Consider the following 25,624-nt stretch of genomic DNA (forward strand, 5'->3'; position numbering starts at 1 on the left):
TAACCCGACCCTATGGTCACACACCCTTTACCATCAACCCTATTCACACTTCCACTAAATTATGAAAAGTACTAAACTACTCATTTAGACCCTTGGTTGACGAGGGATGATCCGCTAGGTATCACCGAGGTGATTTTTGAATCAAAAATTGCACATCGGATAATCCATAACAATTTTTGAGTTGAGTTTTTAAGTACAGCTCACTACTTAATCGATAAAAATTGTATATCAAACTCATCAATGTGGTGGTGTATGTTGCACTCAAATTGTTACTTAATTCTAATGTCACGTACCTACAAGAAAGTAAAAAAAGAGTGATAAAGGAAGAGATCTAATACTTGATAGCTACATGTTTGAAACCACCTCCCACTGGTTTTCACCTTCAGTTGCGATTTGGATGTCAACCTCTCCGGGAGAGGATCCTCTCCTGAGCATTGTTTTTGCCTGAGCTACCTGAGCTATGAAGGAGATTAAACCATGTAGCACTATGAGATCTAATGGTCTACAACTGAACTGAAATGTTCATCTCTCTTTTAGGTTTTGTCTTTTTCCCAATCTTTCGCTGCACCCCTTCTCCTTTTCTTTTTCTTACTTCTGTTTTCTCGCGTTCTCTTCATTTTCTTCTGTTCTTTTCCTTCTCTGATACAAAAATCAGATATTTTTCACTATCACAGAAAACAACCCAAAATTGTAGAGAAAAATTTTCATGACTTGATTTTGGTTTATCGGAATTAAATTCTTAGATCTGAACATGACAAATCAGTTTGATTTCTTCTTCTTTTCCTTCACTGTCGATCATTCAATTATTGAATTAAGGCCAAAAATTGATTGCAGGTTGTGGCCGATTCCATCAATCTAAGAGAATTAACTGGTAGGATTCATTTTGAGGTGCATGTTGTTCTTCCCCAAGACAAGAGGAAGATAAAGGCAATATTGCTACAAAACAACAAAACAAAAATCAAAATGAACAGATGATGTACTGGAGATATTGAACCCAGATATAAAAGCTGATTTCATTAATCATGACTGCTCCAAGACATTGGTCGTTACATTAGTTAAAAATACTTAACAAGACCTAGACGCGAAGCTGCTCCACTTAGCTCATGGTTCTGAGATGCTCGCAGATTGCTTGCCGACACTTGTTCATCCATACTTGGTTTTGCCAGGCAGCCACGCCAAAAAGGTTTAGAAATTTGATACAAAATCAAGTATTTGGTGAATTTATAGGGCAATAATCTTGTTTGTTAGTTGACTTAACAAACACTGGTGTTTACTGGTTAAATCTCACTGACATAGTGAAATAGTGAATGAATGGTGTGATTTAATAAAAAAAAAAAACTAAAATAAAAAACAATAATTCATTTAATAATTTTACATGCCCTATCAAAAGCATCACACGAACTTTCGTATATTTTTGTTGAAAAATATACCAAAGTCGAAGTGCATTTGGTGGATTTATAGGGCATAGATCATTTAGAAACAAGCTGTCTCTAAATGATCACTCTTTTGTAAGCCATCACTCCGTGTACCTAATTAAAACAATAATAAATTGGTTAATTATCTTAATCAAAAGGAAAAAAACGAAAAAAGCTTCAAATTTTATCACATAATCTTAAATTCTCATTTATGCATGTAATAAAGAACCTAAGCTGCTAAACTTTCACTGGATGGTATAACAATAAAGTAAGGACAAGAATCAAGATCAAAACTTACATGACTAGCAAGGATGTACACGAAGGATGGCGAACACACAACTCCTGCCATATATAGCAGGGGAAGAAGAGTTTTCATATCCTCGTTGATGATAGGGATGTAAAAGGAACAAAGCATCCACTAAATCACCAGGCACACATGACAGTATCATCATCATCATGTTCCACTTGAAAAGGGTCAAAGGTCCCCCAGGATCATGAATTTTTCCTGATCCTTTGATGGCAGATTTTCCCATCTCTCAGTAAATATGAATCTGGATCACTTGACAAAATCCAATCCTGAACTATATGAAATCATGTATATGACTTAGTTACTACAATAGTTTACCAAAACATGAATCATGAATCATTCAAAAAGGAATAAAGAAAAGTTTCTTCGAGTTAACTGACCTCTGCAACTTCTGGGATCCTTAGATCTAGATCTGATTTCGAGTTTGAGTATGCTACAAAACATTGCTCGTTTATATAGTCATATGCAGGAGCCCCACTTGGCAAGTTGGCATATTTATTGTTCCCAGGTAAACTCTTTACGAGGCATCTTTTATCACCAAGGAGGCAAGGAATCTTTCTAGGGTAACCCTAAACCCTAAACCCTAAAGAACAAGTTCACCCGTAGTCAAGAAATGTCAAGGTCGAGAAGTCAAGAATTCGACCAGTCAAGTTACTGTTCATTGCAACTGGACATGGGTTTCCACCCGTTTTTTTTCTTGACCAGTCAAGACTGTTCATTCTTCCACTGTTCATCGTAAAAAAAATGTGAATTTTTTTTCTTGAGATGTAAAAAAAATGGTAGGTATTTATAGATAAATTTTTAGAATTTTTTACAATTTATTTTGTTACTGTTTATTAACATTACAATTTTTTTCCTTACTGTTTTGTTACCTCACATATATAATCATACATATTAATTGCATAGCCGTCAGATCTGCCTTCACTATTCAATCCAACGGTGTGGATCATTTGACCGTTGGGCCCTCAAATTCCAAATCAGCCAATTCCTCTCTGCTAGGCGACAAAAAAGATGCAGACGCCAGCTGGAGCTTCCTCATTCGTCCGTGCGCTCCAGTCTCCTCTTCTCCTCGTCTCTCTGCGCCCTGACGTCAGCCACGGGGTTCTCCACTTCCGACGTGGCAGTTGAGCCTCTCCTTCGACTGGTCAAGAAATTAGTCAGGGCTTTGCCCTTTTTCTTCGCCTGGGTCATCAAAAGCCAAGTTTTGGCTGGTCAAAAAATTGCCGGTGGAAGGAGATTTCTGCAGATCCATAGTCAACACCTCAGCAATCTGAGCTGGTGACCGGTCAAGACCCTTACCGCTGCACTTGCTCTAAAGTCATCAAACTAAAGGCAGGCAAAGGAGTTAACCCGACCCTATGGTCACACTCCCTTTACCATCAACCCTATTCACACTTCCACTAAATTATGAAAAGTACTAAACTACTCATTTTAGACCCTTGGTTGTCCTAAACTTTCCCTATCTCGTTTCGTTCCATCCGCTAGCTAGGGTTGGATACAACCGAGGTGATTTTTGAATTAAAATTGCACATCGAATAATCCATAACAATTTTTGAGTTTTTAAGTACAGCTCACTTAATCAATAAAAATTTGATATCAAACTCATCAATCTGATGGTGTATGTTGCACTCAAATTGTTACTTAACTCTAATGTCACGTACCTACAAGAAAGTAGAAAGAGAGAATGATAAAAGAAGAGATCTAGTACTTGATAGCTACATGTTTGAAACCACCTCCCACTGGTTTTCACCTTCGGTTGGAGTAATTCAAGAGTTTTACCAGTCTTGCGATTTAGATGTCAACCTCTACATATAACCCTTAATAAACCCTAGCTTAACCCTCTTTCTACCTCTCATGACCTTGTTACTTTGCTATGTCACATTCAGTACGTGGTCTCCTTTCTCCACGTGCTTTCCCTTTTTGAATAGGAGACGCTCTGCACTCAGCCCCACAGATTTGTTGGTTGTGAGGAAAGTTAGCATATGGGGACGATTCTCGTTTTCCTTTTTCTGCGTGCCATGATGTGTAGTCCACACTAAGCTTAATATTCTTTTCGCTCTATACGTGGGTGATTTTGCAGCAAGAGAATGAAGAGCATTAATTTCATTTTTTTAAGTGTTAATAAATTTTTGGTGTTCTAAGTATCAATAAATTTCAAAGTCCCTCTTTTGTTGAGTAATGTGTGTTGCACAAGATAATTTTTTTTGTCGCATAATAAAGTTTTGCACATTCACATTATTATTTTTCTTTATTTAATATCCACATTGATTTTACTTCTTCGTATGAAAGAAAGTAAATTTCAACATTAATTTTGTTTCTCATTTGATGCTACAAAGTATCAGTATAGTTATGGTCAAAGCGTATTTTCTCGACAGAATGCAACGTTGTGGTTTAATTTGCCCCTCCCAGCGTTCTATTTATATTAGTTGGGAGCATGATGTAGTTGTTTTGATTTCTTTGTTGCATAAAAAAATAAAAAACAAGAGATACAAAATTGATAACTCTCAGGTTCGTCTTGGGTGAGTGAACTCCTTCAACCCCATTGTGATTAAATGTATATCCACTTTATAATTTCATAATCTAACAATTTTTTTTTTTTTTAAAGAGGATTAAAGGATTTCACTCCTACCCCATGGTGACTCGAACCAGGACCTGAATCCTAGGTAGTGGGCACTCTAACCACTAAGCTAACACCACTTCGTTATAATCTAACAACTTATATTTACATTATTCTTTCAAAATCATCTTGCAAGAAAAAAATATATATAAAAATAAATCAATAGGCCGGGATAGATGGTTTGACCATCAAATTGTATCATACTAATGGGCGGTACAATTTGATGGTTACAAAACTATTACTTACCGTTCGAATGACTTTATAGGTAAGTGATCACTAAACAGGTAGGTATATGCCCAATTACCCATAAAGGTAGGTATATACCCAATTTGACGGTTTATCACTAAATTTTTTTTCATTCTCATTAATCCTTTTACAAAGATAAATGATCTTCACACTATGTTACAATACTTGTGTTTGATTTTTTTTTTATTGAAAAAGATATTTATGTTGTCTGATTAAGGAATGGATTTGTAATTAAGATTTATGATGTAAATGAATGGTTCTGATTATTAAATTCTTTTCATTGTAACAAGGGGGGAGGATTAATGAGAGGGCCTTCGAAACTTGCGGAGCAACCCGGGAAGGCGAAACCTAGGTTTCCTGATGGCTGCGGGGAGTCTCGTGCTTTCCAGACCAGACAAAGGCGATGGACGGCAGCGTGGGCTTGGGGAGACCGTGGTTTCTTCTGCGACGGCATTGGGCTCTCGACCAAGGTTTTCGAAGGCTTCGGTTGAGTCGATTCTCGACTAAGGGTGGCTTTTTTAACGTGGTTTGGCGGATCGGATCGGAGTTGCGACATTGGTGTCGACGCTAGCAGTTTTTGGGGCGATTGGGATCTGCGTCGTCGTGGCCACGTTGATTGACCGAGTTTGGGGTTAGGTCTGGGGGGCTGGAGGCTCTGGTTCCTTCGGTGGTGTCAGGCTGGGACGACCTCGACTTGGGCTATGGTGACGTCGGTGTGCCGCACTTTGTGGAGGCGGCATGAGGGCTGAGGCGAGTTTCTGTAGCGTCGACGATGATTGGGCTAGTAGTTGAGACTAATCTGATTTGTGGGCCAAAAGTGATTGGGCTAGTTTGGCTCAAATTTGAAAAGAGGGGCTATATACTGTAGACCCTCAAGAAGAGCCCGAGGAGCAACCTGTTGCCGAGGTTTTTGGCTACTGAGGAGGCTGAAGATGGTGCTGGTTCCAACCCTAAGGGGAAGGGACTAGCACTCTCTTAATTTCTCTAGGCTTTTAGACATTCTGGACTCAAGCCTTTTGAAGTAGAGGTAATTTCTTTAAGCTTTTCAAAGACTTTTCTAGTGATATTTGTACCACAATTGCGTGATTAGCAGATTAGACTAGATGAATATATTTTCCTTAGAGAGCGAGATTATTCTTGCGTAGTTTAGGCTTGCTGTTCAGCGAGCATCCCTTTAGATTTTAATGAGTCTAGTTATGACTTGGATAGGTTATCCGGTTTGTCCTGAGATTCTGTCTGTAAGTTCTGTTAGACTCTAGCTTGTTTTCATGGCTTGATTACTAATGAAATCAATTTCTATTAAAAAAAAAAACAGATTTATGGAGTAATTATAAAAGTGACTAAGTTTTTTTATTTTAAATAATAGTTTGTTTGCAAATTATATGAGTGAGGTTATTTGAGTAACTTTAGTGAGGTTTAATGAGTAAATTTAGTATTTGAAAATTTGATAGTATGTGTAAAAAGCATTGGTAGTTCCCGTAGAAAAACTCTATTTGATAGGATGTGTAAAAAACATTGGAAGTTCCAATAGAAAATTTGAATCATTTGATAGGATGTGTAAATTTAGTTTGAAAAATGCTAGAGATCCCAAAAATTTGTTCCAAAATAAGATCCCAAATGACGTGGCACATGCCATATCATCACTTATAATTTCCACATGGTATATGTTCTATGCAAAATTATATTTTTCTTAAAGAGGAAATAAACAAAGATTGGGTACTTCTTCAGTGGTATTTTTCTTAAAGGCTTGGAATCTACGTCTTGAACCTCTTGATTGGGTTCTTCTCACCAAAGATGGACCAGGAAATTGAAGCTTTGGATGGGGCTTTACTGCCTACCAAAGTTGCTGATGAGTTCAGGCCTTTCGTTCGCCGCCTCTCGGAGTTCAAGTTCTAGTATTCCATCACAAAGGCTTTCATTATTGCATTTATCATGACCTTTATCTTTGTGTTGGATGTGCCTGTTTTCTGGCCAATATTGAAATGCTATTGGATTATGCTATTTGTCCTCACAATGAAACGACAGATCCTACACATGATCAAATACAAATATGTCCCATTTGATATTCGAAAGCGGAGATGCACTGGAAAGAAGTAATTTACCTGGATAGAAATGGCTTTTCTACAACTCTAAACTCAAGTCAAGAAAAATACTGCCAGTGTGTGGATATTAGGGTTTTGAATTAAAACATTATATTAGATCCTCAAAGAAATTAATTTTATTTACACATTAGAAATTAGCAAGTCAAAATAGATTATGTGGCGGTTACCACATCATTTGGGATTCATATTTGGTATAATTTTTTGGGATCTGTAGCACTACTCATTTAGTTTTTCTATTTGGAAGTTCTAATAAAAAAAGAGTAGTGCTAGAGACACCAAATATTTATACCAAATTCATATACCGAATGATGTGGCAGGTGCCAACTCATCAAAGAAATTGCTAACATGGACTTTCTCTACTAATTTTTTCTTTATCAAAAAATTAAAAATCAAGAAAACTTAAAACCATTGCAAAGTCCCATATATGGCCGCCATCCTCATCGAGAGGAGATCATCTACCATCATATGTAGATCTAGTTGGTTGGGTGAGGCTTTTTTCTCCATTTTCAATGTTTCACTCATTTCACTCACCTTATTCACTTGTCTTGCATGATATTTTTCTTCCAATAAGACTATTGGGGCCTATTAATCAACACTCCTTGGGTAACCCCAGAGTCTAGATGACAAAGCAACAAGGATCTTCCATCAACAAATATGATCAGGCCAATAGCCAATAAGTCACAATTAACTGCAAACATAACACGATCTCCAATTGTTGGCACTGCATATAGCCCAATCTCCAATTGATTCTTTAATTCAAATTTTTAAAGTTCAAATGTCTTGAGGAAATCATGAAAAGGGAGGGAGTAAGAGAAGGAGAAATGAACTTTGGTAAGTTTGGATGGCTTTTAATTAATTCATCTGACAACAAAGGCAAAAGTTCTAGCTCTTTTTCATGCTCCGATCATGAAAGGTGAAGCAAGAGTGGATGCAAGATCAGCGAAGCATGAGTGGATGCTCAAAGTATAAGGAAGAAGATAATTAATGGTCTAGGTTTAATCTTATCTTGTTTTTTTTTTTTTTTTGTTTAAGGAGAAGCATAAAATTGTATTATTTCCATATCATCACCATCTTAGAACCAAAATTGATGACATAGCCGGTGCCACATCATTTGGTAATAAGTTTTGGTATAATTTTTTGGGATCTCAAGCATTTTCTAACTAAATTGGATTAACGTTAAAACATTAGGTTAAAATGGGTAAAACCGTAAAACCAAAAATAGAGCGGTACAAATGCAAAAAGACCGTTTTACTCTTGAGGTTCAATCGAACAGAAGTACATAACAGACCGACAGCAGCCAGTTCAAAATCACTAGACAGAAAAGTAGTGTTGGTTCTTCCTTCCATCTTCTTCTTCTTCTTCTTCAGGTAACTCAATAATCTTTCGTTTGGTTTTCGACCGCACAAACATGCTCTAATTGTTAACTTTGTGCAATTGATTGATGAACAGCATGGCTAGGTCTATTTCAAATTTGCTCTTCAAGGGTCTCTCATTTTCAAGCGTCCCAGCTTCTCGTTCTTCCACTATTGTAAGCCTCAAAGACTCTTTCTTTATGATGTTTCCCACTATGAGTTTTAAGGGTTTTCCACATCTGAATGGTAGAACTAGTAAATTACCTAATAGATTGGAAAACCCCAAAGGGTTTAGTGCTTTAGTTCGAACCAAATTAAAGCCAAAAAAAAAAAAAAAGGGGGTTATTTGACTGTGTTAGTATCTATTTAGCCCATGTTTTGAATTGGGTTTTATCATTCATGTACTCTTAATGACAGTATAGTTTTTTGAATTGGTACTAGGCTCCTGGGCTACTTTATCTCAATGGAATGAGATACTCCACCTCTGTGCCGAATGATCCCGACACGCATGATGACTTTAAACCCACGGATAAGTTTAAGGGTTCTGGCCTTAGCTTGAAGGACATTGTTGAACGGGTAGGTATATGCTAGAATGACTTCTCAATGTGGGAATTTGTGTCCCCTCTGTCGTCGGACTAAATGGTTCTGGTTTCTTTGTGGTGCAGGATGTCAAGGAAAACCCTGTAATGCTTTATATGAAAGGAGTGCCTGATTCTCCTCAATGCGGATTCAGCTCACTTGCAGTCAGAGTGTTATCACTATACCGTAAGTGACGAGTTGTTTGATACTGCAGCCGTCGTTCATGGATTTGTTAGGTTCATTTAGCAATCAATCTATTTTTCAGAGGATTAGAAATACTAAAAGAAAAACATTGCGAGCTATCTGTTTCCATGACTGTTCATATTTTCCATCACAGTGATGGTCTTTAGCTAAAGAAAGGCCTACAATTTTGAACACATACATTGAGGCTCATATGATGATATACATGCGTAAGATTGTCCATGTTGTTTTATATGTGATCAAGCTACCTGAATGAATTAGGAATACTGCAATGGGTAGAACATCGCAAGGTATAACTTGGTCCATGTAGTAATTCAACATGAAGTACAATATTGTTTTCGGTGAAATTTAAATACAGAAGGGACTAGGTTCTTGAACTTATTGAAGTTATTTTAGGTCAAGCTCTTCAATGGGTACCTGAATTAGACAATTTGATGAACTTGAAAAAACTAGTCATGTATTCCTGGGTACAACTTAAGGAAGGGTATGAAGCAAACACACCAAATTTTAGTTATTCAATTATCTTTGACAGTGGCCTCCTAGCTGCACACATATGATATATATACATGTTGTGTGCAACTTGTTAACTTCTGATAATTAAAATTATTGCAAAAAATATTCTTATGATGACTCTGGACCTTGCAGATGTTCCTTTGAGTGCTAGAAATATCTTGGAAGATCCTGAGCTGAAAAATGCTGTGAAAGCCTATAGGTATGCAGTACTATTTGTGTTATATCTTCCAAAGCTTTCACAGCTTTGTTTATAGAACTTCCTTTTGCTGGCCCAGGTTGGTTTATAGTTATGAGGGTAATTAAATTTGTTCCGGTGAACTACATAAAGTATTTTAAGAAATCATGGTTGAATGAAGAATTATCATTGTAATTTTTTCAGTACCCATCATATTTTCATTATTTCATTGGGAATTAGGGACTAGTCTCCTCACCCTTGGTTCAGCCAGAATGTGTAATTGTATTAATAATAAGAAGTGGCCTGGTTCACTGGGTTTTTATTTAAGTAACAATTGAAAATTTTGTTGGTTGTCCAGAGGCAGGGTTGGTGGTTTAGATAAACTTAGCATTTTTCAGCTCAGGGTTTGGTGTTGTTTTCTTAATGTCAGTGTTTTTTTTTTTCCTTGAAGCACCTGGCCAACATTTCCACAGATTTTCATCAAGGGGGAGTTTATTGGAGGTTCAGATATTATTCTCAATATGCATCAGGTTAGTTCTTGTGATTCAGTTCTTGTTTTATCTTTAATAGTTATAAATCCAGGGCACTGCATTACTTTTAACTGTGGTATGCTTTGTGTAGAACGGTGAGCTTAAGGAAAAGCTTAAGGATATTGCAGCCAATCAGGAGAAGTCTGAATGAGTTGTTGAATCTGAAGACGTATATCAAATTTCAGTTTGGTTGTTTCTGAAAGTGACAAAAGTAGTTGTCTTGTATCCTCGAGTCAATAATTTCAAAATTTTGTTATACAGCAATAAAATGTCACTTATTCTTTGTTCATCTGCATGCATGGTATGAAGTTTTTGTGTGAGATTGGGTCTGGGAGATAATCTATACCTTCGTGGGTAGGCCTAAGGTGCATTTCAATGTGGAGATTTGAATTGGAAATGGGGGACTTGCAGTAAAACTATTGAGCGGAGCAGTAGCTTAGATTTCTAAATCAAAGTTCCATCTTTGTCTCTAATTGTGATGTGCAGCATCGCCGCACATGTCCGGGTTTACAAAACTAGCCTTTATGGTGTATTGATGCCTTTTACATCAGATATGGATGACATTGGAAGTGTGATTTGGATGTCCTTCAATTTCAGTAGGTATGATTGAGAGTTTGGCATATTTGATAGAGAAGGTGCGTTTGGCTGTTAACAAAACAAAATCCGTTGAGATTTTATAGTCGGATGCAATGCTAAAGTTGTGACATGGAAATATCACATTATACTCGGAATCATTCATCATTCAATTTCAGTAGCCAAGTGACTGGAAAAATCACCCCATACGAACGTTTGCTACAATACGTGCTATGAAAGTTATTCCTTCCAAAATAAAAAGGAATGAGATGAGACTGAAAGCAAATAAGATAAAATCAATTCATTCTTTCATATCATTCCAAACTCCACAGACAAAAGCAATCTGGAGAGCAGGAGACGTTAACATGTATTTCTCTTTGTTCTTAAGTACAACAAAACTGCAGATATATGCCTGATGCTATGCCAGGGCAACGCACATGCGTCAAACCATGTTTCAAGAAAATCTACTTTAACAACAAATGGATGACATGAACTGACGCCAAAAATACCTGCCATGACTAACAACTCTCTTCAGTGGCAATTAACCAACATATTGGGAGTTCTTGAGCACAATCCCTGGTGTAACAAGGGTTCGAACCCAAAGTGTGTTGATATAGCGCATGGCAGTTGAACATCTGATGCAAAATGCTACTCTATTTTTCCCCAATTGCTTTAGCAGCATTGCAATCATTTTCATTTCATGGATTTTCAATAGAGGTTTTTGAACATAAATAACGGAGCGTACACTCATTGGAATCACATGTATTTGCCAAATCTTGATGTGTTCTCGTAATTGCTTTCTGCAAGGATATTAAAGCAGGCTTCAGTTTTTGAGAATTTTGTTGAATGGAGTTACCATGAGCTTTGCAGATTTCCTGCAAGACAAATCAATCACAAAACACTAGTGAGATCTCAATCCCAAAACAGTGTAACAGGTCTGCAGCATCTAAGAATGAATAGAAGATGAAGTCAAGAAAAAGTACCTGACACCACTTAAGTATGAACTCCAAATGTGGGCATTTTTCCAAAAGATGTGCAAATACCTCAATTAATCTTTCTAAATATCTGTTAGGGATTGATGAGGCAACCATAGGGATGTCTATTGAATTGACAGCAAAAATACATTTCTTAATTAGAGAGTCTTCATTTAGTCTAAGACTAAGGATTAAAGCTTTGGTTACTTGTTCTTCATTCAGTGCTGCATCAACTCCCTGTAGAATAATATAAACAGAAAGCAAATGTCAAAGAAAAGAAAACCAATGGAAGTTCTACTATTACCAATAAATAGCTGCCATTAAAATGAAGGGTGATTACTGTTTAGACCCCCAAAATTGGCTCAGTGAGCTACTTAAATGAAATTTTAGTTCCCATATACACATTAAGGTAAAATGACATTGGTGGACATAGTACGATAAAAGTTTCCCTCTCCTCTCCCCGCCGCCATTACCCTAATACATCCCGCCTCTTTACAGAGGTGCGCCATTGGCCCCTTTATTCCAGGCAACCATAAAAATCTCCTCTTTATTCAGAGGGTCAACATAGCAACCCTTTATAACAATAAAAGAGCTAACTAATAGTTGGCTTAATGTCATGTCCTTTTTCACTATATATTTGCACAAGTAAAATATTCCATGACCATTAATCTTTCACAACTGTGACTCTATCACAAGCAATGTCATCATTAAGTAGTAATATTAATGTTTCACCAAGTACCTCAGGCGTGACATCCATGTCGAGATCAGTTGGGTCAAAGATAAAGGAATCATCAATAGAATAAACTAGAACTCCCTCTGTTGTTGCTGCTGAGAAGCTCCTACCAGTGGGTGCAATTTTCAGGCATTTAGTTCTAACAACAGGCCTTCCACGATTAGGCATGGACCCTGGTAAATCATAACCCAACTTTCCCCGGGTTTGTTTGTCAATACCTTCTTCTATATCACTGTCATCATTATCAATTAGATCCAGGGGGCCAGCATCTGTCATATTCTTTGAGTTTAAGAAGTCAAGAACTCCATCCAAAGATAAATTGTGAGTTATTTGAAACTTCCGCAGTAATACCTGGAAAAACAAATCCAATTCACAGACCCATTAATTTGATGTCTGAACAAAATGAAGTAACTGAAGACCACTGACAAGCCATTCAAAGAATCTGACAGATGCTAAATAGGGGCAAACAATCACATAAATATAAACTTAAGTGAAGATGTTTTACTATTAAGCAAACTAACCTGATCAGCAACATCATACATGCAGATGTATTTACTACTTCCCCCAGCTAATATGTAACTCCCATCAGCAGAATAACACAAGGTTGTAAAGAACTTTCCTGAACTTGAGTTGGCAGCTGTTCTACGATCAGTCATAAGACGACCACCAGAAATATCCCTACGACCCTCAATGGTATACATTAATACGCCATCAATTGGGTCCCAGAAATGAATATGACCTTCTAATGTGCTGCAAGCCAATTGCTTTCCATCTGGGCGGTAAACTACTGTAAGAACATCATGTGTGTGTGGAAATGTTTCAACACCACCTTTTGATTCAAAAACATCCCACAACCGAACTGTTCTGTCCCACGACGATGAAGCTAAAACCTACATGTGAAAGACAACATTTCATGCTCCCACAACCTTTTAATTGATTATTTAGAAAGCTCAATTGAACAGAGCAGTCGGATCAAATTGAACCGCTTCTAACAAATGACCAAAATTGCCAAGTGGTGGAAGGAGCTAAAAAAAATCGCTCAGGTGAGCAGCTCTAAAGACAAAACAGTTATTAGAGCAAGGGAAGCACAGTGAATTCCAATGAGAAACACACTTGAGAAAAAAAAAAGAAAAAAAGAAACAGAAACCAACTAAAGAGCTGTAGAAGCATAGACATATCATATCGCCACGCACAATATATTTCTTAGGCAAAACAAACCAGCCTAGACAATCACATTTAATATGAGTAGACTCACATTTGCATCTGTAGGAGAAAACGCCAAACCATGTACAGGACCTTCATGACCACTAAGAATGTCCTTCAAGTTGCCTGTCCTCATATCCCAAACAAAAATCTAGCACGCATAATATTAAGAAAAATTAGGAAACAGAAACTAAAATGAAACAATAAAATCAATGTACTATGAGCAAGGAAGAACAAATACCTCAAAGGTATCAAGAGTTCCAGCACAAATCACTTCACCACTCTGAGTTGCTGTCAAAGAAACAAATTGTCTTGGTTCTGCGGTGGTATATGTCTTAAAATTTCGATAACGGAAAAAATCCCATGCACGAACAGTCCCATCCAAAGAGGCACTTAAGAGCGTATTTTTGTTAGCCAAAAAGTGGAGTGCAGTTATTGCATTTTCATGCTCAGAGAATGTTACAAAACAGAATCCTGAAGAAACATTCCAGACCTGAACAAAGAAAATAATAGATTTTCTAAAATGAATTCTGTTACCAATAAGATTAAGTCTGCAATATTATCTAATGATTCACATATTTGAAAATGCAGTTGTAAAGGTGAAGCATGCATGAAGAATGCCAATAGTTGATTCTTTTGGAAAACTCCATTTGATAGCTGGGCATGATGTACTGTAAAAACACATAAATCACTTCATCCCAAATCATGCATAGTTGAAATCACTAGACAATTCTAGAATTCTCATATGTCAAATCCTTCAAAATAAAAGAATAGAGTGAGGTTTGAAAAAAATAAGTGATAGTAGACAAAAGTAATAGTGCACTATTATTCAATACAGTACATGCTACAACTGAAACAACTGGATCAAATAAAAAACCTCAGTAATTATCTTGAACACAAAACCCAGAAACAAATGCATGCATGCAAAAGACCTTCCTATTGTAGGGAGGTTATATGAGGACTGCAGAAAGGAGCTAACAATTTATTCTCATCTTTCTCTAATGATAAGAGCTTGGAGCCTATAACTACTTACATAAAACTAGACAAGCATTATCTTTGAATAAAAAAGCTTTATGTTCTAAAAACTCATTTACCTTCACTTTGTTATCATCTGCCCCAGTGGCTAAGAGTTGTGAATCAGGCGAATAAGCAACACAATTCACATCAAAGTAATGCCCCTGCTGCTTCAAAATATAACTCTCAGACCGCCACTCCCAAACAAGCAACTGTCCAAGTTTCGCACACCCAAATGTCAGCCAATTCCCAAGCTCATTAAAAACCGCTGTTGTAATTTTCTCTCTAGATATCGACAATCTGTGAATGCACACGAAATCCGGCATTTGATACAGCGCAAACACACCCTTTGAGAACCCCACAACCAACATATCCAGCCCCCTATGATAATCACATGCCGTCACCTTCATCGACGCCTGCCCAAAACTTTCTTTCTTCAACAACTCCCATTTCCTATTTATCAAATACCCACCTTCTTTATTCAACTCACCGTCATTTCCCTCAAACCCCTTCCTTTTCTTCACAACAACACTACCATCACCTTCCACATTGCCTTCTCCATCCCTCTCTGGTGTCTCGGGAGACGGCACCTCCTCATCATCTCCACTTAAACCCCACACAAACATATAACCATCACGCGCAACTGTATAAACCCGGCTTACCTTACCGGCATTCTTATCAACACCGAAAAACACACCCACTACTGTATCCCTATGCCCCAAAAACATAAAAGGCTTAATCTTTACCCCTCCCAATTTAAACTTTTTCATACAGAAAATCCTAGCAGTCAAGTCTTTCGACCCGGCCAGCACATAAACCGAATCAGGGCTCCACTCCAACGCCGTGACCTTATCATCACAATCAGCAAAAGTCTTAACCAATTCGAACGGAAAGAACTCTTTCTTAAACCCAGGCGAGCGCCAAATCTGGACCAACTTACCGGTGGCCACCGCAATGTAACCGCCGTCGGGGCTGAACTTGACGGCGGCGACGGCGCTCTTGAAGGAAATGCGGTGGAGCACGACGCGGCGGCGGAGGTTGATGAAGAGGCAGCGGTGCTTCTCGTCGACGGTGAGGAGGAAGACGCCGTCCGGAGAGGCGGCGAGGCGGGTTATGTTGGAGGAGGATTGGATGGGTAGGGTTATGGTCTCGGAGTCACGGAGGTTGGTGACGGAGACTCTGTTCCCCACCGGTGAGATTAGCTCCGTGTTGTTGACGATGACGGCGTTCCCTCCCCGGTACGGCGCTCCCAGAAGGTTCTGGAACCTGAAGTTCATCGCTTCAGAGAAGAAGAGCAGAGCAAGTTTTCTTACAGAGAAGTTTTGGGGTAGTTTTGAGGTTTTGGGAATTTAGGGTTTATCAGAGGGTTTTAGCTGAATTTGGGCCTGGAGGCTCGGTTACGTTATGAGCCCAATACGGCCCACTCACTCTGAGTTACACGTGGAGCGAAAAGGAGGGGTGGGAGAGGGAATTAGGGTTTAAACCAAATTTGGGCCAGAAGGATTTGAGCCCAATAAGGCCCAGTCAGAGGGACACGTGGCCCAGTCTGAGTCTTGTTCCCGCTCGTGTCCGTTCAAAAAGGGTAAAAACGATGATGACTGATGATGCCGTCATTTTGACCAGAAAACTTTTCAACCAAAATTTTCGTTGGCGGTGCGAAGAGAGAGGAGAGAGAGAGTTGGGAGGGTTTAGGTGACTACTTTGCGCTCGGAAAATGGACGGGTCACCGGAAACGAATCGGGTTGCCGCCGCCTCATCGCCGGCCCAAGCCTCGTCTCCGGCTGTGCAAGTAACTATTCGGTTCTTAAAATCTGACTGTGCTGTAAACGCCGTCGTTTTGGTTTTGTGATTGTGGATATTGAAAGGTTATGGCTTCGATTGTTGTGGTCGAGTATGGATTGAGTCCCTAATTCGTTTGTGGTAGTGATATTGGGTGTGGCTGGGTTTGTTGTTTGGCTGCTAAGAAATGAGAGCTATAAACGAAAATTTGCTTATAAATTTGGGGTAGGGTTTCCATTTTGTTTTTTGTGACCATTTAGGTTTCGTTTTTGGGTTTTTATTTTGTGTTGGTTGAAGAAATTGAGTGATGTGGAATGAAAATAAGAACTAAAATGTGATAGCCCTCTGTTGTTGCTGAGAAGGCTATTGTTGAGTAATTCATATAATAGTGTAGGAAAGAGTTTGCTTTGTCTTAGTTAATGATGGAACTAAGTTTCTTGTCTGTACTTATTTGTATTGTAGGAGTCGCCTTTCTCCTATTTCCTTAGCAATCTCACTCCTATCAATACAGTGAAGAGTGATAGTTATTCACAAAGATTAGTAGGAGCCTTCTTCCCAACGCCACCAGTTGTCTTTACATCTCCCCATATTGATCTGGAGCGCGAAACCAGTTTCTTGGAAAGGTGTGAGATACCCTAATCTTATCATAACTTTATTATACTTTCCTGAAACCAAAACACCCCCCTCCCCCCTCTTTTTGTTTTTCATTGACATTTATATCCTGTATGTTTTCAGGAATGATATAGTTGAAGCAGGTTATAAAGAATGTAATACAACTATAGTCCAGAACCCTAGTTTTGAGAAGGAGGTCCAGTTGTGCAGTGCATCAGGGTGTATCGATGAATATTTGGCTGACCCTGCAAAGGTAGACTGTACAAGTTCTGCTGATATACAGAGCGGTATCAATGCCAGCAAAGAATCCAATACAGAAGTTCATGAGGTTATTGATGGTAGTACAAAGAGTGAACCCCTTACAACATTGAATCAAGCTGAAGTGGATCTGCCTTTACCTTCACTGACACAGATTGAAACCACAATCATTGAGAAGACTGATCAAAATAGTGTAGATCTTGTCACCCGAGCACAAAGCCGTGGGCAGAATACAGCTAAGGTGAATGTAGTTGCATGGATGCATTTCTATGAACGAATATGAAAATGATTTGAATTCAGTACATATATTTATCTATTGAATGTTGGTTTCTCTACATTAACAGTTGCAGAGTGCAGGCTATCATTATGTTGAACAAAATGCTACTGTGCAATTATATGTAGATTCAAATAAGAGCAAGAGAAAAGTACTAAAAGAATCTGTGGTAAAAATTATATATGATATATCATTCTTCGTACTTGGTTAAAATTTTGGAGTCAGCCCTGACAATATGATCTGTTTATTTATTTATTTAGTTTTTTTTTCTTGAAAAGAGTCTCTTCAAATAAGGGCCGTGTAGTTTGAGAGTACCTCTTTTTTGTTCTTAATCTCTTTGTTTATGTGGATTACATGTTGCATTGTCCATTTATGTGTGTGCGCTACGATGTGCATGAGTATACATAGGCATTTAGTTTCTTTATATTTATGCAAACAATACTCATATATGCAATAGACTAATATCTATTTTCAATTGTAGGTGGTTAGTCAACACCACCGTGGTATACGTAGGCATCTCCAATTTGAGACTGCAGTAGCCCAGAAGAGTTCTAACTTTGGTAACCATCGAAGTCTTTGCAGTCTGACGCATGATACTGACAATTTAAGGTCAGAATTCAAATTAACAAACTTGAAGACTCTAGCTTCTTCTCATTTAGATAGCAAAGGCTCCAGCAGTTCGCAGGGTGTTAGCTGTGACACTTCACAATTGTCTTCCTGCCTCTGTGAGTCAGTTAGATCCAGCCAAATTGGTGGAAACTCTTCCACCTCAGCTCCTATTCGTTCTGGTATTGGTTTACATCTGAATAGCATTACTCGATCTACATCCATGAGCTCAGATGTATTGCCAAGCAGGAAAGCAACTGGTTGTCTGAGTACACCGGACCAGATGTTGGAGCATGACAACAGAAACAACATAGAACATGAGTCAAGTAGTAGCTTTATTTCAGTTGTACCTGGGCAAAATTATTCTTCTGTGGGCAATGATCAGCAAGAAAGTCAAACCGTTGCGCACACTACTTTCACTTTTTATTCTACTGATGGTGTGCCATACCTTCCATGTGATTCTATGCATCAGATACTGGTTGACCAGCACTCAGTTCCTTGTGAGGAGATGAATGCTTCACAGGATGCAAACAAGATCGAGGAATTAAACGAACTGAGCCAAAAAAGGAAAAGGCAAGTACATTTTTATCAATCTATTGATCAATGATTCTTCATTTTTCTTTTTACATGGTTCACATAATATTGCATGTTTGAAATGTGTTTAGGAGAAGAGGTGCAGAGATAAGTGAGGGCTGCAAACGCTGCAACTGTAAGAAGTCTAAATGTTTGAAACTGTAAGTGAACACCAACTTTGTTGATATCACTCTTGAGAAATTGTTGTATCATTACTTGGGCTATGAAGTAGATTCAAATGCGTGATGCATTAAACAAGGTAGTTAGTAACTGTTCCACTAGACTTTCAATTCTGTCCAACCTTTTTCCTATAGAAAACTTGATCAACAAGCATCTGAATTTCTGCTTATAACACGGAATTCTCTCATTAACGTGTTCAAGGAAAAAAAAACACACACACACACACAACGCACCATTTATTCTTGCAGTTTGTTTCATCTTGCTCTGTCTTTGGCAGTTATTGTGAGTGCTTTGCAGCTGGAGTATTTTGTTTGGATTCATGTGCATGTGAAAACTGCTACAACAAGCCTGAGTTTGAGGACACTGTTTTTGATGCACGTCAGCAAATTGAATCCCGTAATCCGCTGGCATTTGCTCCCAGAGTTGTGAAGCATGAAATCAACTCTTCGCCTAACATTATGGTAACTCCTGTTAAAGCATTTATCTTTCCAGGGTTGCTTAATTGGAAATTTGGGAGTATTTTGAGCTTGAGAACTCTTTGCAGGAAGAAGCAGACTGGACGACCCCATCATCAGCTAGGCACAAGAGAGGTTGCAATTGCAAGAAGTCAAAGTGCCTGAAAAAATACTGTGAATGCTTCCAGGTTCGATATGTATATAGAGCTTTGACTTTGGTATCATGCTCAGAAACATGCTGTTTCTCCTAGCATTCTGGTTCTGCTTCCTGAACTGATGCATGGTAGAATTTCCAAATTTAGATAATAATTTTATGTTTTCATCTAAATGATATGATGGAAAAGCAACGACTAATTAGCTCATGGAACAAGAATTGGCATATGAAGTTGGTTAATGTTATGCTCTCGACTTATCCTGATGTCATTACCTCATTTTGCCCCTTGTACTTTCTCCAGGCTAATGTTGGATGTTCTGGCTCATGTAGATGTGATTGTTGCCAAAATCCGTGTGGCACTAAGGCAGGTTAGTTGGCATGGTTCTCTTTGTTATTCATATTTCTATATGTGAATTCTCTATTGCTATTATGGCCACAGTTAGGAACACACAGAGAGAGGTATATCTTTTGCATATCCACTTTATACATGCATTCTTTGGGGGTGAAAAATAAAGAAAGCTAGTTTCTCTTAGGTTTTCCCTCCGTGTGACAACAAATGATATTTCAGTTTTGTCTTATGTCTTTACGCACTTATCTTCCAAGGAAATCAGCTATTAATTTTGATGTCTCCTATCCTCATGCATGAAACATTCACAGAATGTGAATTACACACATTTGCATTTGCATTGACATGGTTTCCTTTTTCTTTTCTTCCTTCAATACAATAAATCTCTTACTTGTATGCTAAAATTACAGACCATGAATACAACCGAGCTGAAAAGTGGGAAACCCACCCTGCTGAGAAGCTGGATACTATTAAGGGTGGGAATGATTGCATCAAGGCCTCGGATATGGATCCGTACTCTCCATGGGAAGGACTTTCTGTTATAAGCAATCTCACGCCATTGTCAAATCCTTGCTCAAGTACAAGGGTTTCTTCAGCTTCATCAAGTATGAGAAACTGCACACAAATTTCACAAGCCCAATTACAATCAAGTAGGCTTCAACCATCAGGTACTGGTCACTTGAAAAGGGGACGGTCACCTGTCATATTTACCCCACAAGTATTTGAAAGCAAGGGCCCCTCTCAGCTCAGTTCTGATGGTGCCAGTTATGAAAGAATGGATGATGATATACCTGAGTTACTGAAGGAACCTTCTATCCCCCCCAAGGTTGTCAAAGGTTCACCAAACCAGAAACGTGTGTCACCTCCACAATCCCGAGCTGAGAAGTTGCGGTCAAGGTCTCCTAAAGGCTTGAGAAGTGGCCGCAAATTCATTTTGCAGGCTATGCCTTCTTTCCCTCCTCTCTCCCCGTACAGCGATTCTAAAGCTATCAATGATACTAGGAATGACCATAAAGGTACCCAGAACAATTAGACGACACACAAGGAGTTCGGTGTGTCATGATCAGATCGCTTTTGCAGATGATTATTGACAAGCAGCTGAGTTCCTTCCAACTTCAGAAGCTCAGGCAAAGACTGCCGCCTAATTCTCTATGATTCCATTGCAAGAAACACCATAGGCTCGTGTCCGTGGTGACAATGCTAGTGTAAGTATCATTGGTAATGATATTTTTGCCATGGACAGAAATGTTTGCATTTTTGGTTTATTCTTTTTGGTCTCTGTTGTAATTCAGTTGATATATCATTTTATTTCTGGTTTTTTTCTTTCTTTCTTTCTTTCGCGGTTAACAAAATTGCCCGCTTGGATTGATGTTATTGTGCGTATAGTTGATGAATGTTTTATTCCTATTCCAATTCCAATTGTGATGGGAGGGAGAGAAAAGAGCAAGCAGAAGTAAAACTCCACAAATTATTATAATAGTATCACATTAATGAATACAAAATACACCCAAAACTGAACCAAAGTGTAATGAATAAATAGCACACCCAAAACTTATTTGTAGAGATAGACAGAACACAAGGATATTACTGGTCAATTTAGCTATAGTATATACTCTCCATGCCTCATTCTGTATACTACCTACTTGTACGTACATACCCCTTTCTCACCCATTATTGTTAGCTACTACTTTCACTTTAGCTCCGACTACAAACTGTTGGATTCAGGAGCGGTAACCCTCAAGCCCTAGCCTTGCAGTAAGCCAATTGGAGACCTCATTCATCTCTTTAGGGACTGTATAATGGCCAAGCCTGCAGAATTGAACCAAACATTCAGAAAATCTAGTCAAGTTTCATCTGTTAAGCATGGATAAAAAGTTACAAAATGAAAACAGATTGAATCAACTTTGCTAATAGAATCGGAAACTTTACCCATCAAAGGGTTTGAATGTGAGGAATCGAAATCCTGCTGAATTCAAATTCTGGAACGATTTTTCTCCATATTTGTAGGGGACAACATCATCAGCTACAACAGCAGAAAAGTATTAGCTTCAAGAAGTATAAGGCAACCAGAAAGAAAATTATCAAGCCTTTCTGAGTCATCAGAGTTACAAAGATATTCTTATTTTCATGGAAATGAAAATCTCCATTGCAACTACTATCTTGTCATGTGCACATATATCAACCTTTCAAATAAATGAAAATGGAAATATCAGCTTAAGAATTATGCGGACATACCATTTCCATGGCACTGCAAAATGGGTAACGATGCAGCACGCCTTGCAGCCTCATGTGACCCTTCTATTTTGTTTCTCAAGCTCCTGCATATACCTTTCACTGTCAAACATGGAGTCTTTCAACATTTTAACTCAATTCAACAGGTGGAAAATTGTCTGAAGTGAGTTGGAGGAAGCCAACAAACATTTTGCTGTTTAGTCCTCGTAACTTCATACTTATTTACATTGAGAATCTCTAAGTTTGCTGTACCTTGCTCCGGGAAGCCAGCCACTAAGTCCAACAACTGCCCTCAGATTGAGAGGGTATGGATTGCCATTTCCATACCTACCCATGGCATAACAAGTTGCAGAATAAAGGGCCATTGCAGCACCCATACTAAAGCCTCCAATACCGACTTTAACTGTCACAAGAAAAAGTGATATGCTAATTAAACTTTCAGCAAAGCAAACAATCAACACAGAACATTCTATCAATTATTGCATCAGAATATGATAAATCTCAGCAAGTTGATCATTTTCAATTAGTTTAGCATTGAGAGTACCATCAGCTGGCTCAGCTGCCAACAAGTTCACAATATGTGCTGCTGAAGCATCTAAACTCTCCCAGTCATCTGGGCCATCTTCTGATAGTTCTCCCACTTCAAACCCTGATAAACAGTCATAACTATTCAGAATATATTTATCAACATCAGAAAGCAGAAGATGTAGAGATATAAGTGGTACAGATATGAATCTTATATTGATACACATTCGAAGAACATATGATCTTACATGCAGTGCAAGAATAACCACCAAGTATAGCCACAGGACGAGTAGGAGCAGTTGGACAGATCCATTTTATCTGTCATATAGTTAAAAATTTAGATGATAATGCACAAATGGGTAAATGAATTAGTACCGGTGACACAGCCATACATGAAAAGAGATGCAAATACTGTGAGCTTCTGAAGATACATATATACTTACATTTGGGAGAGAGAGAGATTCCAATAGCTGAGATGCACTGTTGCCAGAAGGAGTAGAAAATGAGAAATGCAAGTCTTAGAGTATTAATCAAGCAGACAATTAAACAGCTAAAATAAAACTAAATTTGCAAATGGAGCTTCTGCAGCTCTTTTAAACTCAACAGGCATTATGGCCACTGCTTAGTATTTTTGCCTAGGCATAGCTGGGATCACACTACTTCAGAAAGCATCAACATAAGAAAAAAAAAAAAAGCACAGGTGGGTAATAATAATACAGCAATCGCTTGAGGATAAAAGGAACAGAGCCAGTTTATTTGCTGATCATGCAACACTAATCTGTATTTACTACATCTAATATGCCTATCTGCAGCTAAAGTGCATTTGTAGTTTCCCACTTAGAGAACAAAGTGAACTAGTGGTCCCCCAGTCATGAATTTGGCATATACTATTTCCCAATCAAGGCTTCCCAGATTAAGCTAAACAGTCAACATCAATCAGACAAGAATTGACATGGACACACAATCTATCATATACCCTGATGGCGCTGCTGCTCTATCAAGTCTTAATCGAATTAATTAGAACGAGATTCTCAAAAAAGAAAGATGCTTAGTGTTTAATAGATTTGTTATACGGCCCCCATCCAGCTCAAATTGTAGAGCATGCAAGATGTTGACATTCTTGCAAACGTTTCTTTTTCTTGTTTATAAAACAAAAAAGTCAATCCTTCCAATACAGGACATGATACAGAAGGAAAGGAACGGAATTGCATCTACTGCTGATCACAAATCAGGAAATAAACACCAAAATATAGACAAGTTCTATAGTTTATGAGTTCTCACCAACCTCTCCCATGAGATCATAGCAAAAAAGAAAAAAAGGTTTATCCTTTGGTTGTGTATTGAAAATGATGCTTGAATACCAAACTCTATGATGAACTTAAATTAATATGAAGCCTGCTATTTCCCAGAGCTGAGTAGAAAGAAGTTTGCACACTAGTCATAGCTTCCCTAACTGGATAGACTATAGAGGACTTCAGAAGGTCTTGCAATGTATAATATATCACTCATAACGAGTGAAACTAGTTCAGAATGGGAATAGCAATAATACCTTGAGCCATTGTCCCCCAGTCCGTGTAGCCAGACCATTGTTGCCTGATGTTTCCCTCTGGGCCTCACAACATGTGTCCTTCCAAACTCGAGTGTTCTTCGAGCAGTTCTGCTACCTGAATTTCGTAAAAACAAGACGCTACTCAGCAATCATACAAGTTAAAGGTGGTGCAAATAAACAAGGATTCTGCAAGTATAAAGCAAGTTGCCTAATTGAATGGAAGAATAGTTATATAGCTGATCACACTATTGACAGCAGAAGGAAAGAATTCGAGAAAATAGAGGCAATGAGAGCCTGAGAGGTGCTAAGCTAGTCAAGAAACAAACCAGAAGACATATTAGAACGTGAATAGCTCATCTTTTCCTTTCGGGTAACTGTGCTCGACACCCCACCTATCGCAATGAGCTAGAAGGAGGCTGGTACTGCACTGGAATGTAGAAAACTCAGAATGGCAATGCTGTATTTATAACCAAATGGGATGGGAGAAAATAGAACAAACATGTGTGAATATGCACATCACTGTGGAGGAAAGGTGTGCACAACAGCTATACACTGCGCCAAAAACCGCCTAGGAAGGCATCAATGAAAAGGAGAGGGTTAACAAAAGGACAAAAGCAGGAGGATAGCAAAGAGAATCAATCAAGGCAGAGAAGAGCACATTCATCCATCCCTTAGAGCTCTTGCAACAGTGAAAGATGAGAATCTATGCTTGTGGGCAGTGGCCAGAAAATAAAGCAAACCCAACAGCAACATCACAAAAACCTGCAAGAATATTGCTGAAAACAAGAGAGAATAATCCAAGTTTGTAAAAGAAAATATCTTTTTTCTCAATCATTAGTTAATGAATTTTTCATGATTGATGGATACCCATTAACTTCAACTAAAGCTTCTAATGTCTAATTTATATTATACTCATATAAACAAATGAAAAATATCAACTATGGAAATGAACTTAGAAACTGAAGCAGGGTGAGAGAGAAACTGAGAACTGGGCTCTATATTTTTTTCTTTTCTAAAGCATAATTTTGGAATTATATATGATTGATGGTTTGATACCCAGAGATATCTGTGTTTTATTTTAATATATGACACTTGATGATAAAAGATTTGTGCATATATCACCAACCTGGATTTTGCTAATGAAAATGGAAGAGACAACCAGAAAAGTATGTGAACTTTTTTATCCTTGCATCTCCTTTCTTGCATTGCTTTCCGCTACAAAACCAACCTTTCCAAACCTTTCTCTTTATATTCATTAGAAACGCCAAACCCATCAACTTTTGTCTAAGGATGGTTTAGGCCTCCTTACACTTTTTTCTTCACTAAACTTCCTGTTTTACCCATTTTTATATATTTATACCTCTGAACCTCTTTCTTCTATATGAACCTCTTTCTTCTATATATCAATCTCTACAATGATTGTTCAAAGAAAAAAATTAAGGGGAAATGCTCATTTACCCAATTTTAGCTTAAAATTTGCCAACTTGCTTCACTAACAGTTTTTTAACCCCATTTACCCAAAACATTCTAAGGGATTATTTCCCCTT

The 25,624-nt window shown here is 38.1% G+C and overlaps 4 protein-coding genes and 1 long non-coding RNA gene across 9 annotated transcripts; 2 read left to right on the top strand and 3 right to left on the bottom strand.

Annotated features, from left to right (window-relative positions):
- Window positions 1-997: 997 nt before the first annotated feature.
- LOC133739136 (uncharacterized) lies at window positions 998-2,228 on the bottom strand. 2 transcript variants are annotated; one of them, XR_009860460.1, is made up of 3 exons: window positions 2,103-2,228; window positions 1,714-1,996; window positions 998-1,529 (listed from the first exon to the last, which is right to left on the bottom strand). It is a non-coding gene; the product is annotated as an uncharacterized LOC133739136 (long non-coding RNA). The 2 variants fall into 2 exon arrangements; XR_009860461.1 differs by having other exon boundaries at window positions 1,714-1,991; window positions 2,103-2,216.
- Window positions 2,229-7,970: 5,742 nt separating this feature from the next.
- Window positions 7,971-10,326, top strand: LOC133739144 (monothiol glutaredoxin-S15, mitochondrial). Of its 2 annotated transcripts, none has more exons than XM_062166876.1 (7): window positions 7,971-8,048; window positions 8,134-8,215; window positions 8,481-8,615; window positions 8,705-8,804; window positions 9,465-9,531; window positions 9,959-10,037; window positions 10,129-10,326. In XM_062166876.1, the coding sequence occupies exons 2-7, from the start codon at window positions 8,138-8,140 to the stop codon at window positions 10,186-10,188; spliced, it is 519 nt and encodes a 172-aa protein (XP_062022860.1). In that variant the 5' UTR covers window positions 7,971-8,048; window positions 8,134-8,137; the 3' UTR covers window positions 10,189-10,326. The 2 variants fall into 2 exon arrangements, with proteins under 2 accessions (XP_062022860.1, XP_062022868.1); XM_062166884.1 differs by having other exon boundaries at window positions 7,975-8,054; window positions 8,137-8,215.
- A 560-nt stretch (window positions 10,327-10,886) lies between these two features.
- LOC133725140 (periodic tryptophan protein 2) lies at window positions 10,887-15,869 on the bottom strand. The gene is made up of 7 exons (XM_062152273.1): window positions 14,615-15,869; window positions 13,762-14,013; window positions 13,573-13,671; window positions 12,839-13,207; window positions 12,324-12,668; window positions 11,594-11,821; window positions 10,887-11,485 (listed from the first exon to the last, which is right to left on the bottom strand). The coding sequence occupies exons 1-7, from the start codon at window positions 15,809-15,811 to the stop codon at window positions 11,309-11,311; spliced, it is 2,667 nt and encodes an 888-aa protein (XP_062008257.1). The 5' UTR covers window positions 15,812-15,869; the 3' UTR covers window positions 10,887-11,308.
- A 285-nt stretch (window positions 15,870-16,154) lies between these two features.
- Window positions 16,155-21,098, top strand: LOC133739154 (CRC domain-containing protein TSO1-like). Its single transcript, XM_062166890.1, has 9 exons — window positions 16,155-16,323; window positions 16,776-16,936; window positions 17,049-17,424; window positions 17,939-18,636; window positions 18,729-18,797; window positions 19,094-19,277; window positions 19,361-19,459; window positions 19,727-19,793; window positions 20,182-21,098. Exons 1-9 carry the CDS (start codon window positions 16,249-16,251, stop codon window positions 20,802-20,804), a joined length of 2,352 nt encoding a protein of 783 aa, XP_062022874.1. The 5' UTR covers window positions 16,155-16,248; the 3' UTR covers window positions 20,805-21,098.
- A 121-nt stretch (window positions 21,099-21,219) lies between these two features.
- On the bottom strand, window positions 21,220-25,353 carry LOC133739167 (uncharacterized). 3 transcript variants are annotated; one of them, XM_062166901.1, is made up of 11 exons: window positions 25,204-25,353; window positions 24,577-24,853; window positions 24,404-24,499; window positions 24,078-24,192; window positions 22,972-23,008; window positions 22,777-22,846; window positions 22,548-22,652; window positions 22,256-22,406; window positions 22,007-22,089; window positions 21,701-21,794; window positions 21,220-21,580 (listed from the first exon to the last, which is right to left on the bottom strand). In XM_062166901.1, the coding sequence occupies exons 3-11, from the start codon at window positions 24,432-24,434 to the stop codon at window positions 21,493-21,495; spliced, it is 774 nt and encodes a 257-aa protein (XP_062022885.1). In that variant the 5' UTR covers window positions 24,435-24,499; window positions 24,577-24,853; window positions 25,204-25,353; the 3' UTR covers window positions 21,220-21,492. The 3 variants fall into 3 exon arrangements, with proteins under 3 accessions (XP_062022885.1, XP_062022891.1, XP_062022898.1); XM_062166907.1 differs by having other exon boundaries at window positions 24,404-24,504; XM_062166914.1 differs by having other exon boundaries at window positions 24,577-24,839; window positions 25,204-25,321.
- Window positions 25,354-25,624: the final 271 nt, after the last annotated feature.

The sequence above is a fragment of the Rosa rugosa genome, chromosome 1 (genome assembly GCF_958449725.1).
Source record: "Rosa rugosa chromosome 1, drRosRugo1.1, whole genome shotgun sequence".
Taxonomy (NCBI): domain Eukaryota; kingdom Viridiplantae; phylum Streptophyta; class Magnoliopsida; order Rosales; family Rosaceae; genus Rosa; species Rosa rugosa.